This window comes from Dendropsophus ebraccatus, chromosome 8, assembly GCF_027789765.1.
Source record: "Dendropsophus ebraccatus isolate aDenEbr1 chromosome 8, aDenEbr1.pat, whole genome shotgun sequence".
Lineage (NCBI taxonomy): Eukaryota > Metazoa > Chordata > Amphibia > Anura > Hylidae > Dendropsophus > Dendropsophus ebraccatus.
The window spans coordinates 100,542,159-100,562,770 of NC_091461.1; the positions used below are offsets into that span (position 1 = coordinate 100,542,159).

Here is a 20,612-nt window from a genome sequence, read left to right on the forward strand (position 1 = left end):
AGCAGGCTGTGTGTGTGTGTGCGCGCACTATGGCTGCAGCTGTGTGTGTGTGCGCACTATGGCTGCAGCAGGCTGTGTGTGTGCGCTATGGCTGCAGCTGTGTGTTTGTGTGCTATGGCTGCAGCAGGCTGTGTGTGTGTGTGCGCGTGCTATGGCTGCAGCTGTGTGTGTGCTATGGCTGCAGCAGGCTGTGTGTGTGTGTGTGTGTGTGTGTGTGCGCTATGGCTGCAGCTGTGTGTGTGTGCTATGGCTGCAGCAGGCTGTGTGTGTGTGTGTGTGCGCTATGGCTGCAGCTGTGTGTGTGTGTGTGTGTGTGCTATCGCTGCAGAAGGCTGTGTGTGTGTGTGTGTGTGTGCTATGGCTGCAGCAGGCTGTTTGTGTGCTATGGCATGCTCCCACACCCACAGTGACCCCGCTATATCACTGTGTGACCCCTTTATATCACTATGTGTGACCCCCTCTATATCACTATGGTTGACATCTATATTACAGGTACAGTATCTGCCATTGTTAGCAGTGTTTCTGTGTGTATGGTGATTGTCAGCAGGTACAGTACAGGTACAGTATCTGCCATTGTTAGCAGTGTTTCTGTGTGTATGGTGATTGTCAGCAGGAAAAGACCACCTGCTCCATCTAGTCTAGTTGTGAGTAGTTCAGGACATGGAGGCTGGAGACTGGCTGCATCCACTGCACACACAGGAGAATCTGCTTTATATCTTTCCTTATTCCCTCAGAAGTCGCCCCAGGATCATGTAGGACATTAGGGAGAAGCTGCTGAGCCAGTGTGATAAATAACTCCCCTGGTATATGATTGGCCATTTATGAAGGAGCAGGAGTCGGAGTCGGACCTGATAAAATTCAGAAATCGGAGTTGGAGCTGCGGCTTACCGACTCCACAGCCCTGCTAACAAGGGCATTACCCACTGTAGGCATCTACTTAATGGGGGCATTAGCTACCTACTGGAGGTATCTTTTGGGAAGTATTACCTACCTACTGGAGGCATCTACCTAATGGGGGCATTACCCACTGTAGGCATCTACTTAATGGGGGCATTACCAACCTACTGGAGGCATCTAATGGGGGGTATTTACCTACCCACTGGAGACATATCTGCCTGTCCTCACCTATTCATCTCCCCCAAACCCACTTACCCACTCATACATGCAATGCTGTGAACAAGGGGGGCATTATTTGGGACACTGAGGGTAGAGAAAAGGTAGTGCAAAACCTAAGCTGTTTGTCTGGTCATGGTTGGATGCAGTTTCCATGGTGGACTGTGTAGTACTTGCCCTTTGCCCTTAGAGCTGATGCACTCCGCCACTGTTAGCGTAAAACTGACCAAAAATAGTGACAAGTACAGCGACAAGTGGGCGCCATATATCTGAGAGTATAAAGGTCGTGTGAATAGGGCCTATAGGAGAGAGCTGCAATGTTTAGTATTATTTTATCCGATTTAATCTGTGTCTTCATGTGGCCACAATATGCACTTTACAGACATGTCGGTCGCGGCCAGGCGCCTATGTTTACACTGGGAGATTGAGGTAACAAGGAAGTGATTATTGATATGAGGTAGGCATGTCCACCTCTCCTGGATGTGGATGTCATGTGGTTGGGATGAATGGTCGCCATTGTCATGCGGGCCATCGGCCTTTGTCACACAAATTCCCATGAGCTGTCAGATCCCTGAATGGAGCACGGCGCAGGATGTTATTACTCTTCTCCCATTTACATACGAATCCTCTGTGGGGACTTATCGCAGGTGACACCTTAGACGACCTCCTCGGCATTCAGAAAAGTCTCTTCTGTCACATTGTTGTAACATTCAGCAGCTTCAGAGTGATATCGGTTTCTGGGATAGCTGGATGACAATCAAAAACCAATATGACCACCAACTCTGCACTACATAACTTGCAGATCTGGAGTCAGAGAAAGTTAGGTGACCACCAATATGGCTGTTCCCCAACCTGCAAAACCACAACTCCCAACATGCTACAACCACTGATAAAGAGCAACATTTCCCAACTTTCGACAATCCAGCTATTGCAAAACTTCAACTCCCAGATTGCCTTCGGCTGTCAGGGCATGCTGGAAGTTGTAGTTTTGCAACATCTACTGATCCATCGACTGCCGTGAACTAAATTCAGAACAACAATTTATATGGTTCCCTTAAGAGCTTACCCAGCTTTCCTAGAATACTGAACTACAAATTCTGCAGCCTCTCGTTACAGAGACGAACGTATGGTATTAATGTCTCAACTGACATGTGACCTCATGTAGGACCCAACTACAGACCCCTACTCCCTCCTCATCCTAAGAGATCATTTACATAGGAACAAAGCGGCCATTGTGCGGTGACAAACATCGTGTGGTTTTCACTTACAAGCGCAAACGAGATTATCCCTCCTAAACCGCTTCCCTACTGGGGGGGGGGGTCAAGATACCTCTTTGTGTCATCCTCATTTACACGCCTGACGCCTCCATGAGTGTGTAATAAATACCCCAGATCCATTATAACGGCCGCCACTCCCCTCCACCTGATAATCCACCTGAACGATGTGTATCTGATAAATCCACATCAATCTCCCCTGATCCGAGATCCGTCTGATGCCAACAATGAGAACAAACATGACCCTGACAAGCGGCTCCTCCTCATATGCTGGGCCTGGATCACATTTACCTTGTCCATTGCGGTTTTTCATGTTTAGTATTATCTACAGCTGAGGTCTTATCTATGGCCGGGTTGACCTCACTTTTTGTGCCTTCAAGGCACAGATACGGTGACCAGATCTGAAAATGAGCTGCTGATGGATCTCTGCTTGGATTGGCATAGGCCCCAATCTAGTTCTTTCAGTGGCCAAAACTGAGCTAGTGACTATGATCAGGTCATTTTCCATGCGCACACTAGTTTTGGCATGGAGTGAAAAGTGTAGAAGACCACGCATTTCAGTCTGAGCCAAAACTCAGAAAATGATCCAAACTAGCCGCTCAGTACTGATGTGAACCTGGCCTAAAAACCCAAATTGTCTTCCAAATAATGTTCAGCTGCTTATATCTGTTTCTGAGAAAGCAACAAGGCTGCAAATCCTTACATGTAACATCTGCTGCTACAATGTTTTAAATGCAATATCTGTTGCTGTTTTACATGTAGCATCTTCTGCTGCTATTGTGGTGTTTTAAATGTGGCATCTGCTGCAATGTTATATATGTTATGCATATATGAGAGAAAAAAGATTTTCCAGCACTCACCGGTCTATGAAGCAAGGACGAGCTTTATTTATTTTTCTTGAGAAGCGGGGAGAGGTATAGAGAGGGTGCAGCCTGCGCTGTGGAGTTATATATGTTATACCTGCTGCTGCAGTGTTTTACATGTAAAATCTGCTGCTGCAGTACTTTATGTATAACAACTGCTGCTGCGGTGATGTACATGTAGAATCTGATGCTTGCTTTCTATGTAACATCTGCTGCTGCGGTGCTTTCTATGTAACATCTGCTGCTGCGGTGCTCTCTATGTAACATCTGCTGCTGCGGTGCTTTCTATGTAACATCTGCTGCTGCTGTGCTTTACATGAAACATCTGCTGCTGCGGTGCTCTCTATGTAACATCTGCTGCTGCGGTGCTCTCTATGTAACATCTGCTGCTGCGGTGCTTTACATGTAACATCTGCTGCTGCGGTGCTTTACATAAAACATCTGCTGCGGTGCTCTCTATGTAACATCTGCTGCTGCGGTGCTTTACATGAAACATCTGCTGCGGTGCTCTCTATGTAACATCTGCTGCTGCGGTGCTTTACATGTAACATCTGCTGCTGAGGTGCTTCTATGTAACATCTGCTGCTGCGGTGCTCTCTATGTAACATCTGCTGCTGCAGTGCTCTCTATGTAACATCTGCTGCTGCGGTGCTCTCTATGTAACATCTGCTGCTGCGGTGCTTTACATGTAACATCTGCTACTGAGGTGCTCTCTATGTAACATCTGCTGCATTGCTTTACATGTAACATTTGCTGCGGTGCTTTCCACATAACACCCGTTCCCTATAAGACTTTCCCAGCTCTATGTGTCCCACACTTAAATCACAGTCAAGCAACAAAACTTTCCAGGTCTGGGTGCATGCTGGGGGAAGATCTGCCGCCGCCACTCTCATTTCTCTCTTTCACTTCCCCTCCTGACAGATCCGAAATCTCCTGCATCAATATTTCCAAAGGTTAAGAAAAACTGGAGATTTATCTGGAAGTAGAGATTCTGTAACAACAAAGAAGTTACTAAAAAATAAGAATTACAGAGAGGGTGAAGTATTGTTGCCATTGTTTGTACAATGGTTTTTGAGAATGAGATGGATCCTGGAGATCTGAGATATTCACAGAGATCACAAGCTATAATAACTGGGTGCAGCAGGGGGCGCTAAAGAGACAAGGATCAGAGTAATGTTTCTGCCTAAACTCCTGACTCCTCAGCAACAATCTAGTATAGAAGGGTCCATACATAGAGAGCTGGCAGATGAAGGCTCGTTGGCTGGAAGCTATTCCTTCTGATACCTCCTAATAAGCATGTTCTCCTCCAGACTCCTCTGCCCCATCAGACTCTTCTATCCTTTTCAGACTCCTCTGCCCCATTAGACTCTTCTATCCTTTTCAGATTCCTCTCCCCCCACCAGACTCTTCTGTCCTTTTCAGACTCCTCTGTCCCCTCCAAGCTCCTTTGTTGCCTCCATACACCACTGGTAATTTAATTCTTCAACAAATTCAACATCTCTGATCCTTGTTTCCCTCAACATCCGCCATTGGGGTACAACTAGGTTGCCCTCATACACATTAGATTAATCTGCAGGTTTGGTTATTGATCATCTATTCTGTGCGGGCGCCTTCATACAAGAACATTGTGTTAGAATAAAGGGGCTTCCCCCCCTAGAATAAAGGGGCTTCCCCCCCCCCCCCCAGACACCTGTATGAGGAGATCTGCAGGTTTTATTCTCTGTGGAGTTGTCTGAAAACAGCTGCAAAAGCTGAAAAGAGTCATTGATGGAGCTGATGTGGCCTCCGACACTCATGTATGTTCTGCAGCTTGTGGTTGGGTTCTGCCTCTAATCTGCAGCTAATCTGCTGTTGTTTGAACATAGTTTAAGGCTGTGTTCACACACGTTGGAGTTTCATCGCAGTACTGTTGCGGTATTGCATGCAGTGTCTTCACAGAAATAGTGCAGTTCTGCAATGAAACTGCAATGTGTGAACACAGCCTTTAACGTCTTGAGCCCTAAGGAGACTGCGGTCTATAATATGATAAGGGGAATTCAAGATTCCGCTATAATCAGGTCAATTTTGCCCTTTCTCTGCAGATTTGGTATTTCAGTCTCGGCCAGTCCTCATCTGATCAGATTTCCCCTGCAATCCCCATCCCTGTCTCACCACAGACCACACTCTACTCTATCTTCCCCTATTTGCAGACTGACACACACTACAGAGCATTCCCTCCAATATACGTTCCTTGGGTCGCCTCCAGTGTCATCTGCTTCTAAACACTCCATAGGGAACATCACCCAACTCTCCTAGGGTCCAGATTAGCCATCTTCCCATTTATGCAGCAATGTTCAGATCCTAACACACCCACAATATGAATGTAATGGAAATAGAAGTGATGACCAATTTGGAATATTTGTAACTGGGCACCACTGCAACTCCCATCATGACTAGACTGCCAATGCTGAAGCTCTGGCTGTTCATGCATGATGGGAATTGTAGTTTTGCAACAGCTGGAGGGCTGCAGAGACCCCATCCCTGGTCTCGAGGTTCCCCACTCCCTCACTACACCCTTGGGGCCAGTCTAGGTGTGACATCTTGTCTAGAGACCCATCATATAACGAGACACACAGGGTCTCCCCACACTCTTGAGTGGCCCCTGAGGATTTCCACATACACATAACATCACCCTAGGATACAATGTTGCACCAGAATGTTAGACTGGATCTGGATGTGAAGGCAGATTTACACCATAAACACAACGTGCCCTTCAAAAGAAAAGAGGGGAAAAAAATTCTAAAAAGTTCCAGAAAAAAATTGTCTGTTACTGAAATAACAGGTTTAGAAACCAGATCTGTGAGCAGTGACCGAAAATTGGGAAAAAATCTGCAGAGGGCAAAAGAAGGTGACAAGGTGACAAATAATCGTAATGTCACCGCTGCAGGGGCAATGTCCCAGAGACCCACCCAACGACCCCCTCCCCTCACCAGACCTGTCTTTGCCTCTCAGTATGCCTGAATGTGCACTGAAACCTATGATAGCTTATGGGCTGCTTATTATGGATGAGGTCTGATTACAACACGGGGGGCAGACAAATCTAAGAGCATTGAATGGGCATGGAGTTAGCCCTCATGACAGTATATATATATATATATATATATATATATATATATATATATATATATATACATATATATATATATATATATATATATATATATATATATATATATCAGACATTGGATATGGTATATATTGTTAACACCCAAGATAAACCACAAATTACATTGTACTGTATTTGCATTCACTCTGCACCTGGTGGTCATACAGGGTACTGCAAGAGGTTCCAATAGAATGTTCTCTAACTATATGCATTCATTTTAGAAAATATAAAAAAATATGTTTTGACCTTTTAATAATTCATCATAAACATTAAAGAGGGAGGAGAATTACTTATAAGTGCACCCCTTATCTATTATATCATCATGATGAAAGGATTTAGTCCCCTTCACCTGTAGCTGTGAACACTTTTCCACTAAGACAAGGCCTTTCATCCAAGAGTAAAGTCCTTATATCTCAGCTGGAGAGTGGACGGGGCGCAGCGGTGGAGAGATATACAGTGAGGAGTCCACTGAGACATCACAGGATGTTGGCAGGATGACGTTATGGGATCATCGTCTCTGAAGAGATTTATCAGTCACATTCTTCTGCTGCTTCCTTATGTCTCCTCAGACTAATGACAACCAGAAGGCATAATATGAAAGCAAAATCGCCATAGGAATCGGTGTTTGCTCCAATAAAGTGTTCCCACCCACTTCCCACCGTTATGAGTAGACAGCTCCTGTGCAGACCTCTATGTGTCCATGGTTACAGACTATAAAAAATCCCTGTGTAGTCAGACTCTGCCCTCTGCTCTTCTTTATAATTTACTAGTCTAAATATCTGATAATTGTTGGCTAGCCAATTGTTTTTATAATGTTTTGTGCAACAAAAAAAAAATAATTTATTCCCTCAAATTTGTGTTTTAGTTCTTCACCTTTTTTAACATGTCTGCTTTCTGTCAGTGAAAGGTTTAATACAATCGTATTACAATCCAATGTTGATAATTCTTTGTGGCAGCAGAACAAATCTCTCTCTCTTCCTGATTTTGTTCCAATGTAACAGCACAGGTGACATGAATCAGTCTGGAGTCTCAAAGAGGATTCTGGTCCGGATACAATTCTAGCAGATTTTAGTAACTAGATTACAGCGTTGGATGTTTCTCTATTTCAGTAGAATTTGACAGTCACTGTATAATATGGTGCAGGGGCAAACACAGACTGCATAGGGCCCCTGTCCAAAGAATTTGCCTGGGCCCCCCATAAGCAAACACTGCCACCACATTCCTCCTCCACCCAGGCGCAAATAAAACTATGCATATCTATATTACACATTTTTTAATAGTTTACAATACAAGTAATACAGGGCAGAAGAGGAGGTACTGTGCACTATCCATATATACTGAGGATTACACCCAGCATACAATCCACTGAAACATATATACAGAATAAGAACAGATACTGCGGATTACCCCCAGCATACAATACACTGAAACATTCTTTACATTAAATTATGATAAACCGACAACCTATGATAACCTCTGCCCTACAGAGCAGAACTCTATAGACTCACATTTGGTGTCTTCTGCCACTGTTCTCTCCATGCATATTTTTTTAGGTCCAAATATCATGCAGTAGTGTCCTATATATAAGCATAATAAAAAATAAAATTAAGTAAACAAAGAAATATTTTGAAGCGTGACTGTCATTAAAAAATTGTCATAAAGTGTCAGGGTCCATATATAGAATAGAGGATTACATCCAGCATACATGACAGGAGACGTGGTACTGTGCGCTGTCCATATATACTGAGGATTACACCAATAGGGTAATCCATAGTGTGAACATACCCTTACCCCCTATCCAGATGACCCCTCTACCCGCAACTCCCTCCCCCACATACTAACCCTCCTGCCCCCCATCCCCACACACTAACCCCCCCTGCCCCCATTTCCACACACTATCCCCCTGCCCCCCACACACACTACCCCACCTAACCCCCATCCACACACACACACACACACACACACACACACTACCCCACCTGACACCCCCTCCCATCCCCACACACTACATTTCCTGGCTGCCCCCCCCCCATCCCCACACACAATACCCCACCTGACCCCTTCAGTGGTCTTCCAGGTCATCAGTATGCCCAATGCCGCATTTGCCATCCGCCAAGTGACGTCACTAATGCGTTTATACAGTCACTTTGTTCTCTGGCGCTGTATAAAGTCACTGTGTAATATGGAACTACAGTATATATACAATCCCTGTGTAATCTGACAGTATATACAGTCACTGTGTAATCTGGCACTGTATACAGTCACTCTGTAATCTGGCACTATATATACAACCCCTGTGTAATCTGGCAGTATATACAGTCACTGTGTAATCTGGCACTATGTATACAATCGCTATGTATACAATCACTATGTAAACTGGCACTATATACAGTCATTGTGTAATCTGACACTATATATACAATGACTGTGTAATCTGGCTCCATACACAGTCACTTTTTCCGCTGTGTTACAGGCCTGTAACATTTCTGTATAAACTTGTGTTGTATTTTTCCCCTGTTATTCCTCCTGTAAATTTCTGAATAAATTAACATTTACGTGTAGATACAGGCCCATAACAGGTAACAACTTTTTACTGATCAATTTCCTTTAGGAACAACAGAGGAATGGCACAAGGCCGGGTTGTAAGAAAAGATGCCGCAGAATGATTTTGTGAAGTGTCAGGATTGCTGACAGCGCCTCTTCAATGGTGAATCATTCAGCTTCCAGGTGTAAATTCTCATTGTCTGCTCCACCTCATCTCCGGCCCTGCCCGCAGTATATAATGGCATACGTAGAATTTGTGAAGGAAAGTGAAACTCGCAATTATAATTGAGCAGCCCTGGGATCATTGTAATAATTGAAGGTAATGCATGAACAAGCCAGGACCACCGTAGGTATAGGGTGGTCTCTGTGCTGGCAACTAGAGGGGTCCAGAGCAGAATGGTCCCTGTTTCATTTATAGGGCCCAATAGAGTAAAGGGCTGCTATGGGCCCAGGTCACAGCTGATTCAGACCTGGATAGAGGAATGGTATACTATACACACTGTTACAAAGCAAGGTAAGTGATGGCTATATACACTGGTCTATACACTGGCATGAGGTGTATATTGGTATGAGTCCAAGATCAGTTATATATACTAGTGTACTGGTATAAGGTGGGTATCATACTGGCATGATGAGGTTGGTATCATGTATATACTGACTGGTATGAGGCTGGTCTGTACACTGGTATGAGTTAGGTATATACAGCTATACTGGTCTATACACTGGTATGAGGCTGGTATATTGTATACACTGGGATGAGGTGGATATGACGTATACACTGGTATGAGGCAGGTATATAGACTGGTATGAGGCTGGTATGATGTATACTCTGGCACAAGGTGGGTATATAAAAAGGTATGAGGCTGTTATACTATATACAGTACACTGGTATGAGGCTGTTATACTATATACTCTGGTATGAGGTGGGTATATACACAGATATGAGGCTGTTACAGTATTACCTCTGGTATAAGGTGGGTATATACAAAGGTATGAGGCTGTTATAGTATATACTCTGGTATGAGGTGGGTAGATACAAAGGTATGAGGCTGTTATAGTATATACTCTGGTATGAGGAGGGTATATACACAGGTATGAGACTGTTATAGTATATACTCTGGTATGAGGTGGGTATATACACAGGTATGAGACTGTTATAGTATATACTCTGGTATGAGGTGGGTATATACACAGGTATGAGACTGTTATAGTATATACTCTGGTATGAGGAGGGTATATACACAGGTATGAGGCTGTTATAGTATATACTCTGGTATGAGGTGGGTAGATACACAGGTATGAGACTGTTATAGTATATACTCTGGTATGAGGTGGGTATATACACAGGTATGAGACTGTTATAGTATATACTCTGGTATGAGGTGGGTATATACACAGGTATGAGGCTGTTATAGTATATACTCTGGTATGAGGTGGGTAGATACACTGGTCTACATACCGGTATAAAGTTGTAAGGGGCGTGCACATGGGCGGGGCCTGGAGAGGGGCAGGAGGAGGGAGGAGACACGTGGCTCTGGGTCGCATCCGCTCTTCCAGACACCGCGCATGCGCCTGACGTCACGTCGCTCTCATTCATAAAAGCTGCTGGCGGCCGGGTGGGGGTAGATGAGTTGCGGGCGGCGGAGAGGACAGCAGCATGGAGGCAGCGTGTTACCTCCAATCTCAGCCGCACCCCGGGGCCCTGCTATTAGGGGTCCCCAAGCCAGAGTCACCCCGGCCTGGACAGCCGGCACCCTGCAAGCTCATCACCGACCCCCTGACCGGACGGAGCTACGCGAGGGGTCGTACACTGGGCAAGGTGAGAGCCCCCCGCTATGTGTGTGGGGGCAGGAGACCCCAATATATGCCTGAGGGGTCACTATGTGTATTAGATAAAAGACCCCCCCCCCATATGTGTTATTGGGGGCTGGGCAAGTAAGGAAGCTCCCCAAATAGGTGTGAGAACCCCCATATGTGTGAGGGGGGCCCCAATATAAGGGGTGGGGGGCTCTGTTTATAGCCAGAAGGGGAGAATGTATGCATGTGTGACTGGGGGGCATCATCATTATGGCTCTGAATGGCTGGACCCCCAGATCTCAGTGACTGGGGTGCACCCTGTATGGGGTCCCCAGTGTCTGTGGCAGTGACTGCCCCCACTGTATATTAGGGGTCCTGTGCTGCCCACAGTCACCTGGTGGGGAGAGGCTTGGGGGCTTTGATATAATTTTATGTCTCTGTTAATATTGCTGCCCCCCCCCCCCCCCCCGTCCTTGCAGTGGTATCTCCCAGCTCTTCTCCCATCACTATAAGTGACCCCTATATTCTGATAGAGGTCAGTGCTGATGGTCTGGACCCCCAATCCGACATGTCACTCTTAAACTGTTGTGGTACAGGTCCCAGCATGATTTCATCTAATTACTGGCGGCTGTTAATAGTGCCCCAGACCCTGATGTTGCCCTTATTGGGGGGATTTTCTTCTGTATATTTGTATTTCTTTATGCTGGATTGATCACACATTTGGTGCCCCCCCCCCCATGCAGCTGTGGACCCTCACACCCACTGGCATGTGTATATTCTCCCCGTGCTGATGTCATGGTGTTGGCAGTGTCCTCATCCAGCAGCGGCGACAGTTCTGGAATATCAATGTGTCCCTGCAGATCATTCGGCTGTTCTCTGCGGCGGAGCGGCTTCTGTGCATTATAAGGTTAATAGATACGGCATAGACTGATGGGTTATATTTACCTGGTGGTGTGGTGCCCAGTGTGGATACGGCATAGTCTGGTGGAGTATATATACTTGGTATTACAGATGTTACAGTGGCCTATGTGGCTATGGTGGAGCATGTATTGTAGTGCCCTGTGCGGATACGGCATAGACTGGTGGATTATGTATTGTAGTGCCCTGTGTGAATACAGCATAGTCTGGAGTATATATACTTGGTATTACAGATGGCATGGTGTCCTGTGTAGCTATGGCTTGGTATGGTGGATAATGTATTGTAGTGCCCTGTGTGGACACGACATAGTCTGGTGGAGTATATATACTTGGTATTACAGATGTTACAGTGCCTTGTGTGGCTATGGCACAGTACAGTGGATTATGTATTTTAGTGCCCTGTGTGGATACGGCATAGTCTGGTGGATTACATCTGCATGGTGCCCCCAGCCTGGCATTGTTCTGCATCCGGGACGTTTGGCTCCTGCAGTGAGTTAGAGCTCGGTGACTGGTGCAGATGGCATGCAGGCGGCAGGTTCTGACACCTATGCAGACTGTGATGTTCTGAGTCATGGCCTTTCCCTGAATGATAGGTGTGGACGAGGATGATGAGGATCCTGGCAGCTGCTTTATAGAGTAGTTTCCCTTCTTGCTTTGCATAGTTTGTGACTGATGCACAAGGCCTGTGCTGGGTGCAGTGTTGCAGTCACTGATCACATTGTATCTGTGATCAGAGAAAGTTGTGGTTATGTAATGGTGAAAGGAAAGGTCACACTGAAGGTTCAGTAATAATGGCCACGCTGCACCCCTCAATTCAACCAACATGGCTCCAACAGGACAGGGTTTTCACTCCCCTATTAGAAGTTGTTTGCAGAAAATACGCAACAAACCAGCTGAATTCTTGTGTGAACATGCTCTTATGTCTACCATCAGCTGCGGTTAAAGATATATTGACGCTTGTCGATGGAGGCTGCGGATTATCCTACATCCCATCTGCTGCGCTCTGCAGCTATTCTCGGTCAGGGCGCGCTGTCTGCAGCAGACTTCCATTATTGCGGCTGCAGGATCTCAGGAGACACGTGATCATTTATAGAAGAAAGCGGTGTGATGAGGCGGTCATCTATAGACGTTTTGTGCAGAGGAAGCTGAGATCACAAGTTATTTTAAGCTCTGTCATTGATTATCAGTCAGAGCAGGATGGATGGATCGGGCTGGACGCAGAAGCTTCCTGAAAGGGGTACGGTCCATCCTGACTTCACATCCTTCCTGGGCTGATAAGGCCACCATGTAAGGGCCCTAAAATAATGCTCACATCTTGACATTTGTAAGGACCTGAATGGACACCAGATGAATGGGAAGGTTATTCAGAGGCCTTCCCTGTTCTAGTCCTGCTCACACAGCTGCTGGGATTGTTGCACTGCAGGACCTTGTTCCCTGACCCGATGCTGTCCAGCAGTTCCGATACTACAACTCCCATTGTGCACTACAACAGTTGAGTTGTAGTTTTGCAGCAGTCAGGAACACTGTTGCAGACTATCCTTTTGAGCTATTTACAAGCTCGGATCACTTCTGTCCCGGGGTCCAGGCTGATGGCTCATACCTGCACTGATACATTGTAACAAACATCCAGATGTGTGAGCGGGACTAGGTCAGGGAGACTTCTAGCCTAAAATGTGAACACTCGACACACTGTTTTTCCTTGCTCGGCAAGTTTGATCTACCCTTTGGAGTCCATTGCATCACCCCCTATTTTCTGGATTCACTAAATTAACTAAACTTATGTACATTTCCTCTTTCATTCCAGGGAGGATTCGCTCGATGCTATGAAATGACCGAGGTTTCCACCAATAAAACCTATGCTGTGAAAGTCATTCCACACAGTCGTGTGGCCAAACCTCATCAGCGTGAAAAGGTGAGTGACTTGCGTCTGTAACTACTATTCCTAGCAGGTGGCGTGGGCATGCTGGAAGTTGTAGTTTTAAAATGGAAGAGTTACTTTAGAAAACACTAAGTCAGCAGTTGCATGATGGGAGTTGTAGTTGTAAAACAGCTAGAGAGCCATAGGTTGGGGAACCTACTGTGTATGGGGCATTGTGAGAGTTTACAGGTTAGGGAACACCGCTCTACAATACAATGGATAGTAAGTAGAGATGAGCGCTATTCAAGCATGCTTAAGACCAGTCATTCGACATTTGAATACTAGTGGCTAAGTTGGCTGCAGACCATCCTATAGCTGTATCTATGTTTTCCAGGACTCCCTGGTGCTGCATCCATCTTTGACCCCCACTGGTGTTCAAATGCTGAACCATCAGTAGTGCTCATCTCTAGTAATAAGTCTGTGTGGTGCAGTCAGCCAGAGGTTAATAGGCAGATGACTCTGATGCTGGCCCGGCCCTAGTTTCATAGGCTTGTAAGGAGCCGACATTCCCTGTTCTCTGTGACACAAATTACAAGACAGAAACCTTTTTGTTTTCTTGGGATGTTCAAAGGAATCTTCGACTTTAAACATCATAATTAATTTATTGCGGCCGTACACTCCTGGAAATATGAGGAAACGATGGGTTGGCTTTATTACGCCAAAAAGGTGTTAAAAGTACAACTTAAACCGTGAGAAAAATCAACCTGTAAACCTACAGTGACCATAAAATGATTAGACGCTAGGAGGATACTGTCTGCGGCGTCTAAGCTTCTGTGCTGGTTTATGAGATACCAGATAAAAGGAATTTTCCATACTTGTACCAAATATTAAACTTTCTTGTTTCCATATTCAGATTGTGAATGAAATCGATCTTCACCGGCAGCTTCATCACAAACATGTTGTCAAGTTCTCCCACCACTTTGAAGACTCTGAGAACATCTACATCTTCCTTGAGATCTGCAGCCGCAAGGTGAGTCCAAGCCTCATGGAGAGAAAGTAGTCGCCAGGAGTGGCGTCCTGTCTGTATGGCTTTGCATCCTGTGGTGTACACTGCACTATGTCGGTTGTTGCCACCTTTAGTAAACGCTTGGCCACAGCTTTGTGCTCCTGTCACGGAAGGCTTACCCAGCGCTGTTGTCCCATTCACATGCAGCGAGGCAGCTGTCAGCTTTCTATAGAGGAGTCTAACGGCTGGGAGGGACGGGGCCTAGAATTGGCCCTTTGTGCAGGTTACATTGACACAACCCCCACTCCTGTAGAAATATGTAACCTAACCCCAGGCTCCAGCCAGCTGTACATCCCCCGCCATACTACAAAGAGCCCTCAGAGCAGCTGCAGTCAGGCTCCAAAAATAAATCCCAGCTCTTCTGTGGCCCCCCGAGTCTCCCCAGACACCATACAGATGTTCCTGCAAGTGCAACGCCGCCGGCTGTAAGCGCTGATTCATGGCGCTTGGCTGCTGTCTAAAGTCTATAGATAAGAGGTGTGTGATCTATAGTGACTGGATCTATGCGGGTGTGTGGGGGGATAGAGCCATTTGTGATCAGTGGACCTGAACCAGTTCTAGTAATTCTTAATGTCAGGTGATTATTGAAACTCCAGGTCAGATACAAAGCAGTGGCAGCGTTACTGTGTAACAGGATATAAACAGTCATGTGTATGAAAGTTTCCAGGTACTTTGTTTCACAACAGACATTGTTCCTTTCTGGTTATTTGCACAGGCCGCGGGGATTGTCTGCCTTTTTGAGATTTTGTGCTTTAGTTACTGCCATACAATCAATGTGTTTCCTCTATTGTCTTGTAGTCTCTTGCACATATCTGGAAGGCACGTCACACTCTGCTGGAGCCAGAGGTCAGGTATTACCTTAAGCAGATCATCTCTGGCCTCAAGTATCTGCACATGCGAGGAATCATTCACCGGGACCTTAAGCTGGGTAAGAAGGACATCCTAACGTCTCTCGGGCTGCTCTGGTTTAATGCATAGCGTGAACTATACTGATCTGGTGCTTCTATTGGTACAGGAAACTTCTTCATCAATGAAAACATGGAGCTGAAAGTTGGCGATTTTGGGCTGGCAGCAAGGCTAGAGCCTCCAGAGCTCAGGAAGAAGTGAGTAGAGGTGTCTGGTTGTAGATTGGAGAGAGACATAGGATGCAGATTCACAATGTATAGAGGGGAGGGGGTTAGGAGTTAGACATAGGGTGTGAGTTAGGACACAGGATGTAGACTCCTAACAGATGGAGGGGGGATGGGGGGGATGGTGTGCAGGGGGTGGGGGTTACTGGATCTGGTTACCTTGGGTTTATTGTTATGGTAACACTTGTCTGAAATCTTCTTCCTAGAACAATCTGTGGGACCCCAAACTACTTAGCCCCTGAAGTTCTCCACAGACACGGTCATGGCCCAGAGTCTGATGTCTGGTCGCTGGGATGCGTCATGTAAGTTTAGTTCTCTCAATGTTTTTTGCTTGTAAAAGGGAAAGGAAAATGTCAGCTTGTGACTGCCCTAGAGCCGCTGCGGTGGAACATATATTGTTTTTCCCCAACTGCATCTCTTGTTTAATGTGTCACACAGGAAACTTGTGGTATTGCCTCATAACTGATGTGACGCTGCTCTGTTTCCTCATGTCGTGTCACATAAGTAGTGTTAAAGCTTCATAGCCTATACTGTACCTGGCTTCACCCTGGCAGGAGGATGAGGCTGCCCCCAGGAGTGCCGATTATCAGCGTCACCTGACATTATGCACTGTCCTCCAGGGAGTAGACTTTCCTAATGTCAACTTCCCCTGTGGTTTATTGACCCATTTATCTTGTGTTGGCGTCAGTAGAGATGGTAGGAAAGTCTCTACTATCAGCCTAACAACCCTTCCTGTGGCAGTGTCTGTAAATGTCTCCTGGGGTGATGCATTTTACATCTGATATATGTAGGGTATGGATACTTTTATTAAGTGCAGCTTGTCCCCTCCAGGTACACACTTCTCTGTGGCACTCCACCCTTTGAAACGTCAGATTTAAAGGAGACATACCGCTGTATCAAGCAGGTGAAGTACACCTTACCGGCCTGCCTCTCCTCCTCCGCAAAGCAGCTGATCATGGGAATCTTGAAACGCACTCCCAGCGAGCGGCTGACCCTTGACCAAATCATTGAACACGAATTCTTCACCAAGGTGCGTTCTTTCTCCCAGCATATTGCAGTGTCCTTACTGTTGTCAGCCTGAGATTAACCCCTTGTGTTCTCATTCAGGGTTACACCCCAGAAAAGTTACCCCCGAGCAGCTGTGTGATGGTCCCTGATTTGCACCCACCCAACCCTGCCAAGAGCCTCTTCACCAAAGTTGCCAAGAGTTTGTTTGGAAAAGGAAAGTCAAAAGGTAATGAAGGTGAAATGTGATCTGATTGTGAACTTGAAGGCACGGTCCTTTGTGGTATCTCCCCCCCCCTAGTTGGCATCTTAAGCTGCTGTGTCTGACACTTGGTGCTCCTGCTCCGCAACACCAGGCACTGCATTGAGCCATGAGATTGCTTCCAAAATTTTGTGTGGTTTTACATGCCAACTGCAGTTTAACAAGGGCTGTAGCCATGAAACATCAATAACACTGCGGTCACGCAACCTTTTACCTTTGGTTCATTTGGGGGCCCTTCTTTAACTTAAAGGGATTGATTACAAGTTGAGAACTGCTGAATTAAGCCCATGCTTCTCTCCTGCAGCAAAGAAATGCTCCTCCGAGGAAAAGGACGACATATCTAAGCTGGTGACTGGTCTAGTGAAGACTTCAATCTGCCGACAGCTCAGCTATAAAACTGTGGAGGGCAATGAGGTAAGAGTCATGGTGATGTGTATTGTGATTTGACATGTGTAAGGGATCCTGCCTGTATTAATGGCAGGTGGTCGTTTATATATGTGGAAACTGAATATATAGTTCAGCTTTTAAGGGTCTCTTCATTCCTCTGGCCTTTGTCTCATTTACTTACATAGGCCTCTAGTTCCTCTTATAGTGACACTAGGCGTCCCATGGTATATGGCATCTTTATTGCCCTGTTAACCTTGTGCCCTGTCTTCTCCCAGCAGGCTGCCCCTGTCACCGGTCATGCCCTCAGTGGCAGCTGCAGCCCAGTGGAAACCTTGACAGAAGAGGCGTCTGGAAAGTCTGTGTCCAGGTCTGTCCGTGGAAGCCTGGTCAGCAGTGATGGTAAGAGACCTGGTGCTGTCTGTCTAATTTACAATGTCGTTTTACACTCCCCTCCTGTCAATATCTCATCAGTCCTGACTTGTTTCTTCCTGACAGGTTTTGAGGATTGTATCACTGCATCTGGTGTCATGGAGACTGCTCTGGAAGTGCTTAAGGACTGTCTGTCTTCCATGCCAATAGGTAAATACCAACTTTCATGTATGCCAGACCCTGAAACACTGTCCTATGGGCTTTTATAAAACCTGTTATGTCCCCCTCAGGTGAAGGCAAGCCCACCCCCCTCTCTAGACATGAAGACTTTGTGTGGGTGTCCAAGTGGGTTGACTATTCCAACAAGTACGGATTTGGGTACCAGTTGTCTAATCGCAGCATCGGGGTGCTCTTCAACAATGGCACCCACATGGTTCTACCAGCCAGTCGCAGGTGAGGGTCTCTTCTATATAATACCGAATGATGGCTCAGTCCTAGGCCTTGGCCTTGTGTGTGTGTGTGTGTATATAGCCCTTGGCTTCTATGGTAATGGCTACAGGGTCCCTGCAGAGGCTCCTACCATGAGGTGGTGGGAATTTGCTTTGTTAGACCCCCTATTAAACGCTGGATAACTTCTCTCATTACAGAAACGTCCATTACAACCTTACAAACAGCCGCCATTTTGTGTTCGGGGTCTCAGCCGTGCCGGAGCAGCTCCAGGGCCAGATGAGCGTATTGCAGTATTTTGCCACCTACATGGAGAAAAACCTCATGAAGGTGAGTGGGTTGTGACATGTTCTGACGCTCACTATACAAATACATGCCATATTTGCATGCCCGTCGTTTGCATATTGACTAGAAGATTTGCATTGCAGGTGGCAGGATGAATGTAAAACTGCTCTCCTGAACCTTCCTCTGCGTCACTCAGTCTATAAAGTTCCTTGTTGGGCACATTTTTGTTTTCTTGGGCTTTGTCCCAACTGTTATGGTGTGTTACAAGGGACACCATGATGGCTGCGCCAGGCCCATCTAATGTTATACATTACCCGGTGGACCCTATTACAGTCTGTCAGGTTTTGTTATGTCAATAAGGGAGAGTAGCCATTCATGCTGAACACTTCCATTGTATTTGATAGAATTGGTGACCCCAAACTGAGCGCAGCCATAATCCCCGCTCGGTCTGTGATGTTCATTGCTGACAGAGCAGTTCTGATAATTCCCTGGTGTTAATCCTCAGTGTAAGTTCTTTCCCTGTGACTTGCCCTATGGCCTCTTTTCCCACTATGCTCCAGTGAATCTCTGGGTGTAGTCAGCAGTTGCACAGTCGCTGTTTCGTGCCTCCGGTTAGCAGTTTCTGGTGGTCATGGGTCAGGAATGTGACACAACTGGTTGTCAGAATCCAGCGGAATTGGTGGCAAATGCGGGTTGTGTAGGAAGCTCCTCTCGCCTCTTTCCACAGTTTGATGGCTGCCATTCACTTCCTCAGTCTGCTGGCTGTAACACAACTCCTTACTCCAACTTGACATGTGACTAATACATTCCTGTGTCTGCAGGGAGGGGATCTGCCGTGTCAGGATGAGGGCAGCCGGCCTCCGCTGCTGCTACTACTGCAGTGGGTGAAGACTGAACATGCCCTACTGATGCTATTCAACAACTGCACCCTGCAGGTTAGGAGCGACTCCTACTGAATGTGTTTTGTACTGTATACCTGACATCTGGCCCTTTAACCTGCATGTGGGGTAAACTTTGTCCTCCTTGCTTCACTTTCTGGTTCTGACACCTTTTCTTGTTCTCAGGTGAACTTCTACAATGATCACACAAAGCTGATCCTCAGCAAACCTCAGGACGTCTACCTGCTGACCTACATCAACCGAGACCGCAGCTCCCAGACCTTTCTGCTCAGCTCCCTGGTGGAGAGCGGCTGCAGCTCCGACATGTACCACCGCTTGAAGTACACCTTGAAGCTGCTAGAGCAGAAGGCTGAATCGTAGGCTTCCCATCCCATCAGACCTCCATCCTTCAAGCCATTCCCTGCTCCTAATGTTAGTGGCACTCCAGGGTGGTGGCTGGACTCATCTGCCAGGGGTATGGGGCAGTCTTGCCTAGGGGGGACAGGACCCTGTTAAATCTGAGGCTCCCTAGAGCTTATTGGTGCTTGAAATGCAAAACCTGTCTGTAGCAGAATTCTTGAATTTGCCTTCATTTGACTCTTGCACAGTGGAAGGTTACGGGAAGTGCACTGTTAACCCAACTTCATACCAGCGTTTAGGTGGTCATGTGACCAGTGGATTATATTGTGGATCTGAATCACTCCTGCGGCATTCTAGGCACAAGTCGTCGTCCTATCAATGTCTCATTTACTGTACTCTGCCCCTCACAAGAGGATTAATCTGATCTGCACTGCGGTGGGTTAAGCCACCGACTTGCTGCTGCCAGTTTCTGTGAAGTTTTATTGCAGTTAAAAAAAATGGTTTCCCCCCCCCCCCCCACTCCCATTCACCAGGGAGTCGCTGACACAATAGAACCAGCTGCTGGATCCTTCCCTCAGGTTTACAGATGGGGTGGGAGTCAACCAGCTGCCCCTGGTGTAGATGGGTTATAGTCTGTTCAGTCACTACAGTGTCTTGCTTGTGATCTGATTTCGTTCAGGATCCTATAGACTTATAAAGTGTTCATTGCATTGAGCAGAACCTTCTGGAATTGTCTCCTGCTGGGACCTGCAGGACATCCGCCTTATGCCAAGTGACTATTGCTACGTCTCTTCTCATTGATTTGCGATCACGTGCTGGGGTGCACAACTCCTGAACACCCGCATCTGCCAACTTGCAGCTTTGCTCTGTTCTACTGTGCAAAATGGGCAACTGTGTAAATGGAAAACATA

At 46.4% G+C, this 20,612-nt stretch overlaps 1 protein-coding gene and 1 long non-coding RNA gene across 5 annotated transcripts; one reads left to right on the plus strand and one right to left on the minus strand.

Moving 5' to 3' along the window:
- Positions 1-3,914: 3,914 nt before the first annotated feature.
- Positions 3,915-10,472, minus strand: LOC138798778 (uncharacterized). The gene is made up of 4 exons (XR_011364158.1): positions 10,399-10,472; positions 7,904-7,972; positions 6,745-6,965; positions 3,915-4,241 (listed from the first exon to the last, which is right to left on the minus strand). It is a non-coding gene; the product is annotated as an uncharacterized lncRNA (long non-coding RNA).
- Positions 10,473-10,578: 106 nt separating this feature from the next.
- Positions 10,579-20,612, plus strand: PLK3 (polo like kinase 3). Of its 4 annotated transcripts, XM_069979375.1 has the most exons (16): positions 10,694-10,758; positions 12,588-12,891; positions 13,459-13,566; positions 14,426-14,542; positions 15,377-15,506; positions 15,594-15,681; positions 15,915-16,010; positions 16,540-16,738; positions 16,816-16,942; positions 17,280-17,389; positions 17,638-17,761; positions 17,858-17,941; positions 18,022-18,184; positions 18,379-18,508; positions 19,285-19,398; positions 19,528-20,612. In XM_069979375.1, the coding sequence occupies exons 2-16, from the start codon at positions 12,856-12,858 to the stop codon at positions 19,720-19,722; spliced, it is 1,821 nt and encodes a 606-aa protein (XP_069835476.1). In that variant the 5' UTR covers positions 10,694-10,758; positions 12,588-12,855; the 3' UTR covers positions 19,723-20,612. The 4 variants fall into 4 exon arrangements, with proteins under 4 accessions (XP_069835472.1, XP_069835473.1, XP_069835474.1 ...); XM_069979371.1 differs by lacking the exon at positions 12,588-12,891 and having other exon boundaries at positions 10,579-10,758; XM_069979372.1 differs by lacking the exon at positions 12,588-12,891 and having other exon boundaries at positions 10,579-10,758; positions 17,641-17,761.